The sequence below is a fragment of the Larimichthys crocea genome, chromosome XI (assembly GCF_000972845.2).
Source record: "Larimichthys crocea isolate SSNF chromosome XI, L_crocea_2.0, whole genome shotgun sequence".
Classification (NCBI taxonomy): Eukaryota; Metazoa; Chordata; class Actinopteri; family Sciaenidae; genus Larimichthys; species Larimichthys crocea.
Genome location: NC_040021.1, coordinates 835,674 through 851,596, shown reverse-complemented (window position 1 = coordinate 851,596; position 15,923 = coordinate 835,674). Strand labels below are relative to the sequence as shown.

At 42.6% G+C, this 15,923-nt stretch overlaps 1 protein-coding gene and 1 non-coding gene across 4 annotated transcripts in view; both read right to left on the bottom strand.

Annotated features, from left to right (window-relative positions):
• Positions 1–13,691, bottom strand: part of ift172 (intraflagellar transport 172) — a 57,077-nt gene extending 43,386 nt beyond the window's left edge. For all 3 annotated transcript variants that reach the window (XM_027284640.1, XM_027284641.1, XM_019265760.2), the window contains exons 1-15: positions 13,454–13,691; positions 12,353–12,496; positions 11,106–11,218; positions 10,978–11,017; positions 10,655–10,720; positions 10,452–10,531; positions 10,278–10,365; positions 9,980–10,194; positions 9,741–9,864; positions 9,559–9,654; positions 8,399–8,560; positions 7,639–7,692; positions 7,360–7,463; positions 6,636–6,721; positions 4,941–5,053 (exon numbers count right to left, since the gene is read on the bottom strand). In XM_027284640.1, the coding sequence (XP_027140441.1) occupies positions 4,941–5,053; positions 6,636–6,721; positions 7,360–7,463; positions 7,639–7,692; positions 8,399–8,560; positions 9,559–9,654; positions 9,741–9,864; positions 9,980–10,194; positions 10,278–10,365; positions 10,452–10,531; positions 10,655–10,720; positions 10,978–11,017; positions 11,106–11,218; positions 12,353–12,496; positions 13,454–13,492 (1,524 nt within the window). In that variant the 5' untranslated portion in view covers positions 13,493–13,691. The remainder of the gene's footprint in view (positions 1–4,940; positions 5,054–6,635; positions 6,722–7,359; positions 7,464–7,638; positions 7,693–8,398; positions 8,561–9,558; positions 9,655–9,740; positions 9,865–9,979; positions 10,195–10,277; positions 10,366–10,451; positions 10,532–10,654; positions 10,721–10,977; positions 11,018–11,105; positions 11,219–12,352; positions 12,497–13,453) is intronic.
• Positions 13,692–14,830: 1,139 nt separating this feature from the next.
• Positions 14,831–14,902, bottom strand: trnaa-ugc (transfer RNA alanine (anticodon UGC)). The gene has a single exon. It is a non-coding gene; the product is annotated as a tRNA-Ala (tRNA).
• Between the last annotated feature and the right edge of the window lie 1,021 nt (positions 14,903–15,923).

The following is a 15,923-nucleotide window of genomic DNA, read 5'->3' as shown; positions in this document are numbered from 1 at the left end:
AAGTGGCATAAAACTGATGGATGCACTAACTGATTAAAGCTGACGAGTGTCCTGTAGCTGCAGTGTTTATTACTAACATCTGATGCTTTAAAAAAAAAAGGACCGTCAAAACAATCCAACCTTTAGTTTTTAGATGTAAAACGTCTCCCGGCATGTTGGCAATCACGTACAGAAACATCTTATAACTAAAAGATTACTTCCTACAGAAGGAAAGAGAAATATTTAAGACTTTCTGAAATATAATTTAAGACTTTTTGAAGAAGTTCAATGTCTCTTAAAGCTTTTCAAGACCCTAAGTCTTTATTGTGAAGCTAAGCTTATCGGCTGCTGGCTCCAACCTAAGAGACATGAGCTATCTAACTATTTTTAACTACTTCAAAATGTCATTTAGATATTAAAGAGTATTTGGAAGTCGTTGAAAGATAACTAGTTGCTATGGTAAGGTGTATTCGACTGTGTTTCTTCATGTTACTCTGGATTACACCCCTTCTTTATTACAGCAAACATCTTTGACTGTTATTCCAGATTAACATGCATCTGTTTATGTGGTCGCAAACATCATTAAAGAGAAATGTTGCTAAAAAAAGGCAGATATTAATTAGTAGTAAAACAGTGATTGTCTTTTCTCCCTCCTCAGTGAAACCTCATCAAGAAAGCCCAGCAGAGGATGAAGAACATCCAACCTGCCGAAGACAACGATGGTGCACCTCCACCTCTAAAACACCACCTGTTATGCTGCTGCCGCCGCCGCCAAGGAGACAACGGCAGACTGCAGCTCGTCATTTGCTCTGCTGAGAAGGTGATTGGCAATCTGCCTTCTCTTCAGGACCTGGACTCCTCCAGGACCCCGAGGTGTGCAGGTAAGATTGTGGCTGACCTTTACCCACCATGGACACAAAAGCTTGTGTCCTAGTGAAGGAGCCTATCTGTGTCAAAGTAGAGAAACCATCCTTCAACAGAGGAGGAACACTTATCCCCACCTACACGCTGTCCTTTCCTTTCAACCCTCCCCAAGAGACCGAATAACCACCGTCCACACCGCGGTGAGGTCAAGTTGGGTTTTTGTTCTGTCTAGTCATTTCCTGTTTTGTTTTGATATTTACCTGCCCTCTCGTTTCAGGTCACTTGTTTTTCCTCGTGTGTCACCGGTCTGATTGTTTCCACCTGTTCCCCATTACCCTGTGTATATCTTGTCTGCGTCTCCCTTTGTCCTGTGCCAAAGTGTTTCGTCATCAGATCGATCGCCAAAGCCTTGTTTCCTTGTCCATAGCGTTAGCATTGTTGCTCGAGTGTTCTTTTGTTTATTTTCCTCGATTGAGTGATTTTTTGTTGTTGTTGTGAATTCTTAGTCTAGCCTTTTTGTTTCCTCGTGTATAGTGTTGTAGTGTTTTTCAGCCTCCTTCGGAGCGCTTTCAGTTAATGTTTTGCAGCCTGTTGTTTTTCCTCTTGGTGAGTGATTTTGATTTTGATAACCTTTCATTAGGCCTGTTTTTATAGCCTCACTCTGTCGAGGGTTTTCTGTTATTTCAATAAATACGCTCATTGACACCTCTGCGCCTGAGTCCTGTTTGAGTCCGGCTTGACGACCTGAAGTCGTCACTTTAACCGGCCAAATGACACCGAATACGAGAAGCTAGATTTGATGCCCCCTTTAATTACCTCTTTAGAGGAGTGTTTGAAGCCCAGGTTTACATGGACTAATCGGATACGAGTAGCTTATATGAATTCTGTGAAGGTTCTCAGTCGTCCAGGTCTTTGTTCTTTGAGAAGGGTTCAATCTGGGTCAGCAGGACTTGGTCCATGAAGACGTTTCACCTCTTATCTAAGGGCGCTTTCACACCAGAACTGTTTGGTCCGCTTTAAACGGACCAGAGTTTGTTTCCTCGGATAGTCCGGTTCATTTGGGTAGGTGTGAAAGCTCATGCGAACTCTGGTCCGCCTGAAAACGTGGGTCCCGGTCCACTTTGCAAGTGAACCCTGGTGCTGGTTCGCTCCAGTGGGAAAGCAATCCAGAAAGCCAATTGATGAGCCGGGTTTTCTTCTTTTCTCTTTTGGGCAATACCGCCTGCCCAATCGAACCGAGTCCCCTGGACCATCCTGGTGTGAAAGCAACAGAAGAGACTTCTTCAGTTCTGACTTGTGACCACCAGAAAACTGACTTAGTTGAGCCGAAGAAGTCTTCACAGATCTACAACCAAGTCCAGTTGCCCCAGATTGAAGTCTTCTTGAAGAAAGATGACCTGGACGACTGAGAACCTTCAGAGAACCTTTTGAGACACCATCAGGACCAAAAATACCAAAGCCAGGGCCTCCTCTGACCCTCCATGTTACATTAACGTAGGTCTACTGACTCTGATCTTCTAGTACTTGATTTTTTATCATGCCCCAAAACACCTAGACAAATTCCTCACGTGTGAGAACCTACTTGGAAACAAACCTGTTTCTGATTCTGATGTTTAAAAGTTTACTCTCCACACAAATACTCACCCTGTGCATGTATTCTCCTCTGATGAGTCTCTATGATGTATATTCTATAAGCTACAGTGGCTCCCCGAGCGCTTAATATGCATGTGAGTGCGGCAGAGACCGCCCGCTGCTGTAATCAGATACCTTAATATCTGCCCCCCACCATTTTTAATAACGCTCCGTCTATAGTTTCACCCTGGAGCTCAGCTGGCCAAGTTTTAATGCAGCGAGGAGGAGCGGCCTGTTGATAAGCTGACTTGAAAGCAAGTTTCAATTAAAGAAACATTTGTTACACAACTTGACTTTTTATGATTTCTGACTGGTGGGAATTGCAGCGAATACGTGCGGCGCATGTGAACACCCAAAAATGTGAAATCCTTTCCAGTCCGAGTACGTTCAGATGCATTTCTATCCACTTAACAGGCCGACGGCGTGCACGCCTAATCTTTATGCACCATGAGTACTTAATTAAAAGGTATTTTTGCGTCGCAGTGATATGAATATGACTATTTACGACCATATGGATCTAAAGAAATGAAGGTTTTATATAAACTCGTGTGAGATTTCTCTGCTTCTAATTACCCACAAACTTCCAAAACATTTCTCAGTCTGTCCCGGTAAAGTATTTTCTGTCTTTAAATGTCATTATGTGCCATACAAGCGCAGCAAAAAAAAGAAAGTTCGAAGCCACTGAGGATTCCCAATTACCAGACTTCTCCATGTCTTTGCCCCGGGGCGTGAACATCAAACTGTTTCATTACTCCGGGGCAACAACTGACAACAGCTCTCCCTGCCACTCTCATCCTGCACACAGCTTCTCAGAAAGATGTGAATCTCAGCACTGCCGAGCTCAGAGAAGACCTTTTACACATGCTGCTCGGCTTTTTTTTTTTTGTGTGTGGTGTTGTGTGGAAGTGTTGGAAGAATTAAACTTAAATCAACGGACAGAAGGAAGTGAAACAAACAAACTAATGAAGGTTAAATGATAGAAATCACAACAATAAGAATCGTTTCCACTACAACACACCAACCGGTGAGGAACTGTGTGTTTTTAAAAACAATGAAGAATTAATTCAAGATTTTAAGTCAGACATTTCACAGCAGGGTCGGTAACAAATAAAAATATAGACATTAAATCACCTTTATGAGCAATTATAGATCTATTTTCATGCTCCGCTCGCAGCGTGATCCCCAGATTACGTCTCATTATCTGATGTTTAGGATTTGTTCCTTTAGTATTGTGTAATTATGATAGTGCATACATACATATACATATAAATAGTATTATTGTCGCCCCTTGAAAACGCGATTATACTTCATTTTCAAAGGTTTGTTCCTCATAAAGACTTTCCTGCTTTTAGGAACATGAGATTATCTTAGCTCTTCTTTTATTTATTTTTTTAATTCGAATGTTCTGCATGAAATATTTTAATATTTAATATTTTGAACGTGGCCCAAATTGGGAGTACTGTAACATAAATGAGATGTTACCTTTTCAGGCCTCTTAAACAAAATGTCATGCATCATGCAGGTCACATACGGAGGTCACACAGGAGCCTCATAAGTCCTGAGGTCCCTGCAGGGACAGCGTTAAATCTCAGAAGACACTGACTTCTTCTGAGCAGCTGAATGTTCGTGTTCAGGAAAGTAGACGCCATTTGGATCATTACTGTGGTAACTGAGGTCGGTTGAGGGTAGGGCTGTCTCGCTTCCTCGACACAACGGATAGGTACACGACATAGAAGCGTCCACAGAGTCGGATAACAACGTCAGAGCACTGAGGGTGAACATATTCCCTTGTTTGCAGACTAATAAATTTAGGAACGCTGAGTATTCGTGTCACTGAGCCAGAGAACGGAGGCGGCATCACGTCATGACAAACATACTGATGAATCCTCCATTCTCCTTGATCAGGCTTCAATAAACCTCTCAGCAGGAGACGGTTTTGGGCTCCTGTGCACTTGAACTAAATTCTCCACAACAAACAAATTTATTCTGGACACACTGAATCTATTTCTGGGCGACCGGCAGCTCTGAGTAATGTCGCCTCTTCAAGCCACCTACACGTTGTTGCCTTGTTTAAAAGGGTTGCAGGACAGAAACCAAAATCTCACGCTTCACTTCGTTGCACCTGTTTTTGTTCGACTGCACTGCTTTAGTGTTAAATGTAGCGTCATCCATACTGGGTACTTATATACTGATGGGTTGAAAGTTATCTCGGCGTCCCCTGTGGCGATCTGCATCCATATTCTTTCACCTGAATGACCAAAACGGCTCAACAAAAAGCCACAAGATGTGTTTTAGGTGATGGACGTGGCTGTAACTTTAGACAAGGTGCAGATTCATCTACTTTACTAATCATCATCTCGTCTAACATTTGCCCTCTTTGCCTTTAGGCCGTCTCTCCCGTCGTTTCCTCTCTCTCTCTCCCTCTCTCTTACAATCCCTCGGGGTGCTGAGGTTTTCATTCTCACCCGCAGCTTCTTGTCCCTGAACAGCAGTTTGCGTCCGGTCTCATTGAGCTCCAGCCAGTCAATCTTGGAGTCGTGGCTGATGGTTCCCAGATTGTAGCCCCCGGCTAAGTCCACTGAAGGGAGGAAGAAGAAGAAAAAAAGGGAGAACGTGACTGAGCTGGCGTGACAACGTATTTGGCTAAAATTGGCGTTTTTATAATTATAGAAATCGAGCAGAGCGATGCAGTTTCTCTACTTTCGAAACTTACCAGCTCTGGGATCAAACTGACATATCGGACCTACATCAGCTTTTTTAATTAAAAAGGAACACGGCCCATTCGAACTGATGATATACAGCAATTACTGTAGCTGCAGCAGTTCATGAGCTTAATGTTACTATGGTGAGTAATCGTGGCTGAAAACTAGCTGTCTAAAATAATAATTACGGCAGCAACATCAGCATCCTGAAGATGTCCTCCAATGAAAATGAAAATGTTAATCTGCAGTGGTTGATAAAACCGATGCCTCACTGTTAGACCATGAGGAGAAGTCTTGTTCTGAAAGCTGTTCCACAGTTGGCGTTTAAAGATGACGTTGGCAGTATTCTGCGTTTCTCTTATCGTTTTACAAATCCCACGAAAAGACCAAAACCAACAATCAGTCCGTCCAACTAACAAGTACTGTCTGTGTTTCCAAAGCCTGACAGTCCTCAGAGCTCCGCCGTCGTCCAAAAACTATTAAAAACCAAGCGGCAAAACCTGCTTCATGTGACAGGAAGCCAACGTTAAAGTGCCAAAGACGGCAGTTCCTCAAACGGCCGCTTGAGGCAGGCTCCAGAAATGAGACAGTCTCCGTAATGTTGAATTCGATGGTCGTCTGAAGAACTCCTACAAACTGACTCCTACAGAGGAGGCTTCAAGGATCAGGTGAATCAAGTGAAAGGTGCAGAAAACATTTCATTCCTCTGCAGGGTCCTTTCCATATTAAAATATAATATTCGTCTAATATGAATCCATCGTCACTGCTGTCCTCATTAGTCACTTGGTCCAGGTCGAAGTTAAGTTGACCCTTTTTTCTCGAGAATAGTGGACCTTTAAAGGTCCGGTGTTTAGGATTAATGCCAACTCGTGGTGAGGCTGCAGATTGGAACCAACTGTACGCATGTAGGACAGGGGCGTCAAACGAAAACACAAAAAGGTAGAACTGCAAGTGATCGAGCTTTAAATCAACCGGCTCGTGTGTTTGGTTCAGTCACAGGGGGGATATTTCGGTCTGAAATTATTGATCGATTATTTGGTCTCGATTGAGGAAATAGTCAGTGTTTCCTTAATGTAATTTCTTACAGTTTGCAAAGTCATCTCGCTAGCCACGGTCGGTATGTTTGACACCTCTGGTATAGCCTCATTCCTCATTCTGAGGTAACAAAAACACAAGTATTCTTATCTTCAGGCGATTATAAGTTAAAGAAAACATAGTTTGTAGCATCTTATAAACCATTTCTGCCAATAGATCTTCCTAAATGTTACACACTGGACCTTTAAGGTGTTAATACCAGTGCGAAATATCAGAAATCAGCAGTTTTGGTTTAAAAGTACAAGTTAAACTGTCACAGTTGTGTTTTCACATCCACAAACTCTCACTGGGATTCACGCTGGATACCAAAAATAACTTGTTTCGTTTGCTTCTCTTGCCTGAGGACGATCTGGGCACACTTACCAACAGCGATGGTCTTTATATCAATCAGATACGCGAGCTTCTTGTTGTCCTCAACTCCCCTCTGCTTCCTCTCATTCAGCCGGACGCTGTACACACAAACACACCTTTATTAGGTAGAATAAGTGATTTTACACTGATTCAACATCCAGCATAATAATTCAGCTGCACTTTAAATCCCAGGACACCCCCCACAGATCATGATATTGTCATGCTACGCCGTCCAGCCAGAGGCGAGGAGCAGTCAGAGCCTCCTGAAACCTGCTGGCCTCAACAGCAGTCGGCCATTAGTCGGCCACCCGGGGACTGTCAGCCCTGACACTTTTGACAGGGCTGAATATTTTAACGTGGATGTGTGCTGACTCCAGGCTGACCCTCCCGGAAGCATCGACTGTAATGACACCTGGGATGACTTCTGCACAGCTCGACTCTGCCACCTGATGGACAGAGCTGGGAGTTCATACTTGGCCTAAACTAAAGATTCATCTAACAGAGGGAGAGTGAGGTGACTTTTATTCATTCATTAAACATTTTTCTTTGATTACTTTAGACCTGCAAACTGGTGTGTTTGTGCACAAACATTTTTATACTTCTGACATTCAATAAAACAATCGGCACAACAACGACTAACCTTTGATTGTTCTTTGTAAGCAGACAAACCTGTTTTCTGTTTCTCTGGAACCACACAAAGAAGTGAGGTGTGTTTGTTTTGTGTAACTGGACCTACCTGATGAGATGAGGGTTCATAAATTCTGTCCTGACTGATCCCAGGATCTCATTGTTGCTGTACTCCACCAGGCTCAGCTCCCCGGCGTTGAAAATCATACAAACCTGCAACAGAAGCGTGAAATATACAGTACACACAGTGTACGGCACAAGACCTGACAAGACCTGAAGTGTAACCTCCTGTCGTACCGGTAATGTAATTATATACTATGTTTTATTGCTGCTTAGCTGCCCCGCGGCGGCCTCCGTCATATTCCAAAAAACACACGTGTGCACTCACGCTTTCATTTTCAAAGAAGAACTTTTCGTTTCCTCCAGAACCGGGCCACGGCACCTGAGAGAGAGAGAGAGAGAGGCGGCAAATTAAAACATGAGAGCAACACTTTCATCTGCATGTATCACGAGAAAGAGGCATGTTTGACGTGACACAAACTTTATTTTAAATGGAAGAAAAAAGTCTAAATTGTGTCGCAAATTTTAACCCAATTTCGAGTAATTCTGCGTAAGAAAATGTGAATAAACGCTCGTTTCTATCCACTGACGTCATGTGAATATTAGGAGATCGTTCACAAACAGGATTTACAACAGACAGCCGTCATGGATGGATCATAGAGCCACGAGGAGACTGTTCAGAGTGGAAACAGCTGATTGGTTACGAGAGTTAATTGTTCGTTACGTCAGAACTTATTTAAAAAAAGGTGTTTCTATCTCCCTTTAAGAGCTTTAATTCTCAGAAATCACCTGAAGCCAGCGTGAAAACTGAAAAATTGAAGACATTTTTCTCATGTGACACTTTAAAGTGTGCAAAAAACACAATCATCAAAGGGACACGGAGATTTTAGCACTAAAATACGGAAGCCCTAAACATTCGTACATTTAATTTATGTCATTATGTTGTAGTAATAAATGTTGTTTTCCCGCAATAACAACATAATTAATATGGGATCTTGAGAAAACAAATTAAATGAACTCGATGCGTGACCTCTTTGGGCTTCCGTACTATAAATATGTGAGGATGTGTTTAACCCTTTGAGTCTCACCTCGCTCAGTTTAGTGGTCAGCAGGTCTCCCAGCAGAAGAGTGTCGGAGGTGTGAGCCACCAGGTAGCGATCTTTGCCCATGATTTTCACTTCTTCGATCTCGTATCCGTAATAAGACTTCAGGACCACTCGAGTTCCCGAGGAGAGGTTCCTCACGAGCACCTGGAAGAGGACGGAGAGACGATTGAGACAGCGTAGCTAGAGAGGGATGAATCCTCATAATATGAATAATGAGTGAATAAAACAGTTTATTTACAGAAATACACGCACACTGTGAGCTGTAAAAGTTGCTTCTGAACTCTTGATTGAATCTTTGTAATCACACATCAGCTGTCTCATTAGCAGCAAGAATTAATTTCTCAATCACGATCTCATCAATTTTAATTTGTATCTTTTTTTTCACGCTTTAATTAACTGTTGTTGTTTTTTTTTTCAGTTAATCAGAAAATCTTAGATTGAGTTCAGAGGCCAAAAACGATTATCACAGTTCTGAAGTTATTTTTTCTCTCAGCTTCCAAAGTACAAACACACTCATACTGATTACTGTATATACTGATATACTGCACATGTGTTGCCGTGATAACAGCTGCATTGTGGAGAAAGTCTGGAGAAAATATTGTGAACTGCACTGGAAGATAAATTCAACCTATTGCAGAGTAATAACATGGTCAGCTGATGTGGGTAAATGCTTTCTATGCAGATCTAGTGACGATATTTGGGATGATCTACTCTTTTTGTTTCTACGTTCAACATCTGCAAATATTAAGACGCTGAGTGTAGCTGCTGGAAAAGCTTTTACAAAGAAATGGCTTCATCCAAACATATGATTTTATTGTGAAATCTAAAAACTGAACTTACATCGCCCGTAAACTTTAGATTTTTTTCCATAATCTTATTTTTTTGTATGTCATTTTATTGTGCAAGGTGATGCTGAAAAAACTAAAACAAATTACCGTAATACGTCTGTAAGATGCTCAGCACATTTTGATCTTTGATTCAAACTTCCCCTCACTGCTCTGTGTAATACATCATGAATTAGATGTGTACTGGTATTTTCAAAGTCATATCATCTGTGAGAGGCCAAAGTGAGCGCTCGTTGTTCTGATTTTGTTTGTTTAATTAAAGACAAATGATTATTGGTCATCTGTCTCCATCCGTACCTGGCTCAGGCCGACATAGGTTATCTCAAACTTGTTCTTGTAGATGGTTCTCCGCAAGCAGCAATCAAACAGCTCCACTCCCCCGCACAGTGTTCCCTGGCAACACACACACACACGATAAATAAATAAATGCATAAAACATAATTTAATGATTCCCTGTGCGTGCACATGAAAGTATTTACAGCACAGAGGCGTGAGCCGTCTTTCTTCCAGGCCAGGCTGGTGATGGTGTAGAGGTTGAGGATCTCTTTGGGCTTGGCTTCGTCCCACACGCCTCTCCTGGGAGCCCAGTTAAACACCCGCAACCTGAGTGACACGTCAGGGAGAGACAGTAAATTTACTCCCGTTAGCATCACTGTAAACCTGAGGCGCCCTCCTGAGCTGACAGGTCGTGTCTGCACCAGAGAGGACCTGCACTGACCGGTCATAACTGCCAAACACAACAGACTGTCCGCTGGGGCTGGTGGCGGCCACGGTGAACTCCCTCTCCGTGGAGTCGCGGCTGTAGTCGAAGGTGTGCAGGACGTGGCCCTCTCTGCCGTACGCCACCACCTTCTTGTCGCAGCCGCCCACCATGATGCTGTTGGCACCCCAGGCCAGAGCGTAGGGCGGGCACGGGTGAGTCAACAGCTTACCCTGAGAGAGTCAGAGAGAGAGCGTCAGCGCGCGAGTGTGAGGAAATAACGGCGAGGGTGGATGACCTGTGAGGCGGCGGGTACCTGAGACTCCCCCGAGCCTTCGTCGTCAAAGAAGTAACGCACCACTGTCCCGTCTGCGTGGCCGGACAGGATGCCTTTACCGGAAACACTGCCACAGAACACAGAAGAAGATAAACAACCAGCGATGCTCCGTACACTAACTGTTTGTCATGATGCAAATATTAAGTTACTCACTTGGACGCCAGTGAGACGACGCAGGACTCGGTGTTGTAGATGGATGATGACTTGTTGGTCTGAGTGTTGGCGAGGCGGACCTGTGATAAAAAGTCCAGACAGTTTCATTCATCATGAGCCTCCTGCTGATGCTCCTACAGGTACAATGCATGAACAAGACGGACTCCTGATGAGAGGAGGACGAGAACCCGCTGCAGACTCACCTTTCCATCCACTAATCCATAAACGATTGCGTGCTCCGCAGGCCAAAGCAAGCGGGTCACGGCGCTCTGCAACACAGTGGGGAAAATGTTGAGTTACAAAGACGTCAGGGAGTTTAAAAAAAGCAATCAGAGTCAGAAATCTAAGCAGGAAACCAGACAGGTAGAACTCTGCTGCACATGCAGCCTTATTTAACACGTTTTTTATCTTCACGTGGTCAAAAATCAGCTAAAACATCTGTGGAACACGTGCAAAATATCTTTAAAATAACATGAACTGTTGCATTAGTCTGTCAGAAACACACACGTTCCTCGTGTTTACTCACCGTCTGATAAAATTTGTAGCAGATGGCTTTCTTGTCGCCCCTGAGGAGAGAAGACGGAGACGCTGAAGCATCGACACAGAAAACAACATCGAGTTTAAAAAGACGGAGGAGACGAGAGCGGGCGTTACCAGTCCTCTCCGATCTTGTACACAAAGATGATGTTGTCCGACTGGGCCACGGCGATTTTGGTGGAGTCCGGCGAGAATGCCATGTCATTGACGACGTAGCTCTGTTTCCCGTACTGACAAAACAAAGACGACAGACAGACAGAGTGTTATTCATAAACACACAACCTGTTTATTCATCCAGCAAACACACACAGACAAATTATTAAAGGAATGTCTTAAAATTATACAGTCAACCTGGAGGTGCTGTAAGAAGAAATAAAGACAGGGTTGCAAAATTCAGGAAAGTTGGAATCTTTCCATGGGAATACAGGAAACAGGAATTTACAAAATTGAAATTTGTCTTTTTAACAGGGAACTTAAATATAGTTGTGGAAAATATATTTTAGCATCATCTTGACTAAAACAACCAGATTTCATACAGGTCCACTTGAATATCTGCTGCTCCTCAGTCACATGTACATAGTACACTGCTTACTGCAGGACTGCTGAGGCCACGCCCCCTACCTGCACAGGTGATTTCTATACCTGGACCACCCTTTAGAGCCCAGAGCACACAGAGACTGTTGAAGACATTTAAGCTTGTGTACTACATGATATTCTTCAATAAAATGATTCAAACTTGATGAAGTTCTACTTACAAATAAATCTGTTGAAATGTTTTATCCCTGATCTCCAATTAAATCCCATTAATTCACATATATTTCCATAATTCCCAGGGAGTTTCTGATTTGGATTATTTTCAAAAAAATTCCCTATCTTAATTTACCCCATGTAAACTTTCCAGAAAGTTTCAGGAGGTTAAATTTCTCTGCACATTTCCATTTAAATTCCCATGCAAAAGTTTAACCTCTCTGCAAATGTTCAATATTTTAGCACAACACAATAATATAAATTGAGATTAATCTTAATTATAGGTTCATTCATCAATAAAATATTTATCTAACCCGCCGTGTGCTGAGAGCTGTATGGGTGGAAAATGCTCTGTACTCGATGTATGTAATGTATTTGTGTCTCTGTGTATTTATGCAGCTGGCTGTTAAGAGAGGACGCTCCATGAGTTTCTAAACATGATGGACGACAGCTCACATCCCCTTCACGACCTCGTAAAGAAGCAGATTCAGTCTGACACTCAAAAACAAAAGGAGGTGACTCCTGTCCCGTCCATGCAGAGAGAGGAGAACCTCCATCTCCTCCTGATGCTGGAATAAACGTGTCTACCTCCACCTGCCCTCCTCCTCCTGTCTCACCTTGGAGTCCTGAGGTTTGGTGGAGAACTTGTCTCTCCTCTCTCCCTGCTCGTCGTACAGCAGCACCACCCGGTCCACCGTGCAGACGGCGAACTTGGCGTTATTGGGTGCCCAGGCCATGCATGTGACTTTGGCAGCACCCTCCTGTGAAGGAGAGCAGAGACAGACAGACAGACAGACAGACAGACAGACAGAGGAGAAGGAGAGCAGAGACAGACAGACAGACAGACAGACAGACAGACAGACAGACAGACAGAGGAGAAGAAGAGCAGACAGACAGACAGACAGACAGAGAAGAAGGAGAGCAGACAGACAGACAGTCAGAGGAGAAGAAGAGCAGACAGACAGACAGACAGAGGAGAAGAAAAGCAGAGACAGACAGACAGACAGAGGAGAAGAAGGGCAGACAGACAGACAGGCAGACAGACAGACAGACAGAGCAGAGCAGACAGACAGTCAGAGGAGAAGAAGAGCAGAGCAGACAGACAGACAGACAGACAGACAGACAGACAGACAGACAGACAGACAGAGCAGAGCAGACAGACAGAGCAGAGGAGAAGAAGAGCAGACAGACAGACAGACAGACAGACAGACAGACAGACAGACAGACAGTCAGAGGAGAAGAAGAGCAGACAGACAGACAGACAGACAGACAGACAGACAGAGCAGAGCAGACAGACAGACAGAGGAGAAGAAGAGCAGACAGACAGACAGACAGACAGACAGACAGACAGACAGACAGACAGTCAGAGGAGAAGAAGAGCAGACAGACAGACAGACAGAGGAGAAGAAGAGCAGACAGACAGTCAGACAGACAGAGGAGAAGAAAAGCAGAGACAGACAGACAGACAGACAGACAGACAGACACATTTGTTTCAGCCTGACAGTCTTTAGCTCGTTTGGGGCTAGTTAGCGGTACTTTTTACTTTTTACTGACCTAGCCACAGTACGGTAACAGTAAAAATACTACACATTAATGGATATAATAATATAATAATGTTACTTTAATGTCGACTGGAAAGAGGAAGTTAAGTTTGTCCCGTTATACGTGCTCTCACCTTTAGCATCAGCTAGCCTCAGCTAACGCGTCAGTGAACTCACCTGGGGCGTCAGTAACGTCTTCAGGTGCTTCAGCTGCATTTTCTTAAGAAGTCCGTAGGAAGCTCGTACAGAAGAAGATTAGTCACCAGTGTGGAGTCACGCTGTGATCTTCAGACTGTGGTCATTGTGTCCGGATAGCGGCAGCTAGCAGCAGCTAGCAGGGAGTAAACAGCGTCGTCTCCTTAGTTACCGTCAGAGGACCCGCGGGGCGTTCAGGGCGGTGGGAAATCACAGACGCGAGCAACACGACGTAGTTTTTCAGTGATGGGAAGTTCGGTTCTTTTTACTGAGTCGGTTCATTTGACTCAGTTTATCAAGAAGAGCCCAGATGGTTGGATGGTTGGTTGAAAATGGTTGGTGTTACATTTTGCATTTATGATATAAGAGGTGAGTCAGATTGTGGCAAATGTAAAATGTAATCTGAAAAAATATGACTCCCCTCCTTTTTTTCCCTCTCTGTTGACACTAGTTACAAATACCTTTATAAATAAGTAGCAGAGGTCACAATATGCCAGCAGAGTGAAAATGGTTGGTGTTGCAGACCGACCATCTTTATTGTCCCGCATGGAATTTATTTTCAAAAGCGAGGGCATATACAATAACCACACCAGGCTATACAGAATAAACCCATAACATTTCATCCCCCGCCTGTTACAACACATAAAACCATATCTAGCCTACAGCCTGACGGCAGTTTTATATGGAGAGGTGTTGTTTTTGGTAGCCTAATACCTTTAATTGTTTAATATAACGTAAGAGGAGACTTGAATTTCTTTTAATGAAACTAAGTCAAAAATGCTCAAAAATGCCCATTTACTGGGCTATATAGCCTATTCGTTATAGTCATTTGTCCTGCAGTAAACAGAAAGGAATGTGTAAGATTGTTTCCAGCAATATTATTATTTAAATATATATATATTTAAATCAAAAATCTGTAAATTAACAAGAGAATGAAATGCTTGCAGTGCATGCGCGTTCACGCGAAGGGGAGTCGGAAAATTCCACAACACTGGCTCTTCGAACCGGCTCGTTCACGATCGACACATCACGAGTAGTTTTACCTCGTAGATTGTAATTTTTGGGGTCGAAAAATAAAATGAAGTGAATATTTGTGAAGTTATTTGAGGTGACGCCAGATGCCGTGAATATTTCTGAAGTGGACAGATGTTGTATTTATGCCTCAAATTGCATTTTTCATTAAAGACGCCACACGCCGTTTGTAACCGTTCATTTCTCTCCTTCATTATATAATGTGGTATTTCATAACAGTGGACACAAAAGTCAAATTACAAATGTTAAATGTTAAATTTGTGTAATTGAATCGTGTAATAGATGTTATAGTTAATTTTTCTTATCTTTGTTCAGGAAGAAAAACGTTGGAGATGCCGGGGATTGAACCCGGGGCCTCATACATGCAAAGCATGCGCTCTACCACTGAGCTACATCCCCTTCCACATCCACCACTCCACAGCTCGTCTATTTATATCGACTACGTGTGTCAGTGTGTTCTGTACACATGCATGTAGTAGGTTGTACAAATATTTAACCTGTTTTTCAGGTGTTGAGCAACAGTTTCCACATCCTGTGTGCGTGTCCTTACCACCAACATAAAATCATCCATGTACAGGCATACTATATATGTTTATGTTTACATTGTTCTGTCTGTGTTTCAGCTGTGTTTATGTCTATACCTGACATAAACACAGCTTTATTATTCATCAGTTTAAAGGTTCAGTGTTGTGGAAACCAACTGAATACCCTTCACTTCACGCTCTACAGTGGTTACACACTGGACCTTTAAGGTGTTTTGAATTTGTATGAAAGATTATCCAAAGAACAGAAAACACGCATTAACTGATCTCTTTGAAAACATGTAAATATATAGATATTTATTATATACAATATAAAATTATAATTCATACAGGCTGACTGCTCATTAATATTTAAAAATGACCAATATGTATCGATAAAGAGAGTTGAACAGTCCAAATATTGAGATTTTTATTAATAAGTGAGGGGCAAAAAGAGGACAATGTATCACTTTTTTTTTTTTACAACATTACATAGTGGAAATATTTCCCAATGTTGAGCAACCACGTTTGTGCTAAACCACATCCTGTGTGTGTGTCCCGGTAATCTTAACACTATCATCATCATTAAATGAGTGGACACATCAGCATTAAGGATTAGTTAAGTGTACTATGCATGCAATATAAATATAAATACATTAAAAACAAAACAGGCTTGGCTAGCACATTAAGTCTATTTTACGGTATTTTCCTCATTAATTTTAAAATATCTGACCTCGTGAACATTAAGCATATATATTTATATATATTAAACTCATCATTGCACTATTGTCTTACTGTCTGCAAATGTGTATTATTCATGGGTTTATGAAAGATAATCAAAGAACACAAAGCTCACATGTATTGCTCATTAACTCCATATTTAACAGCTGAACAGGGAG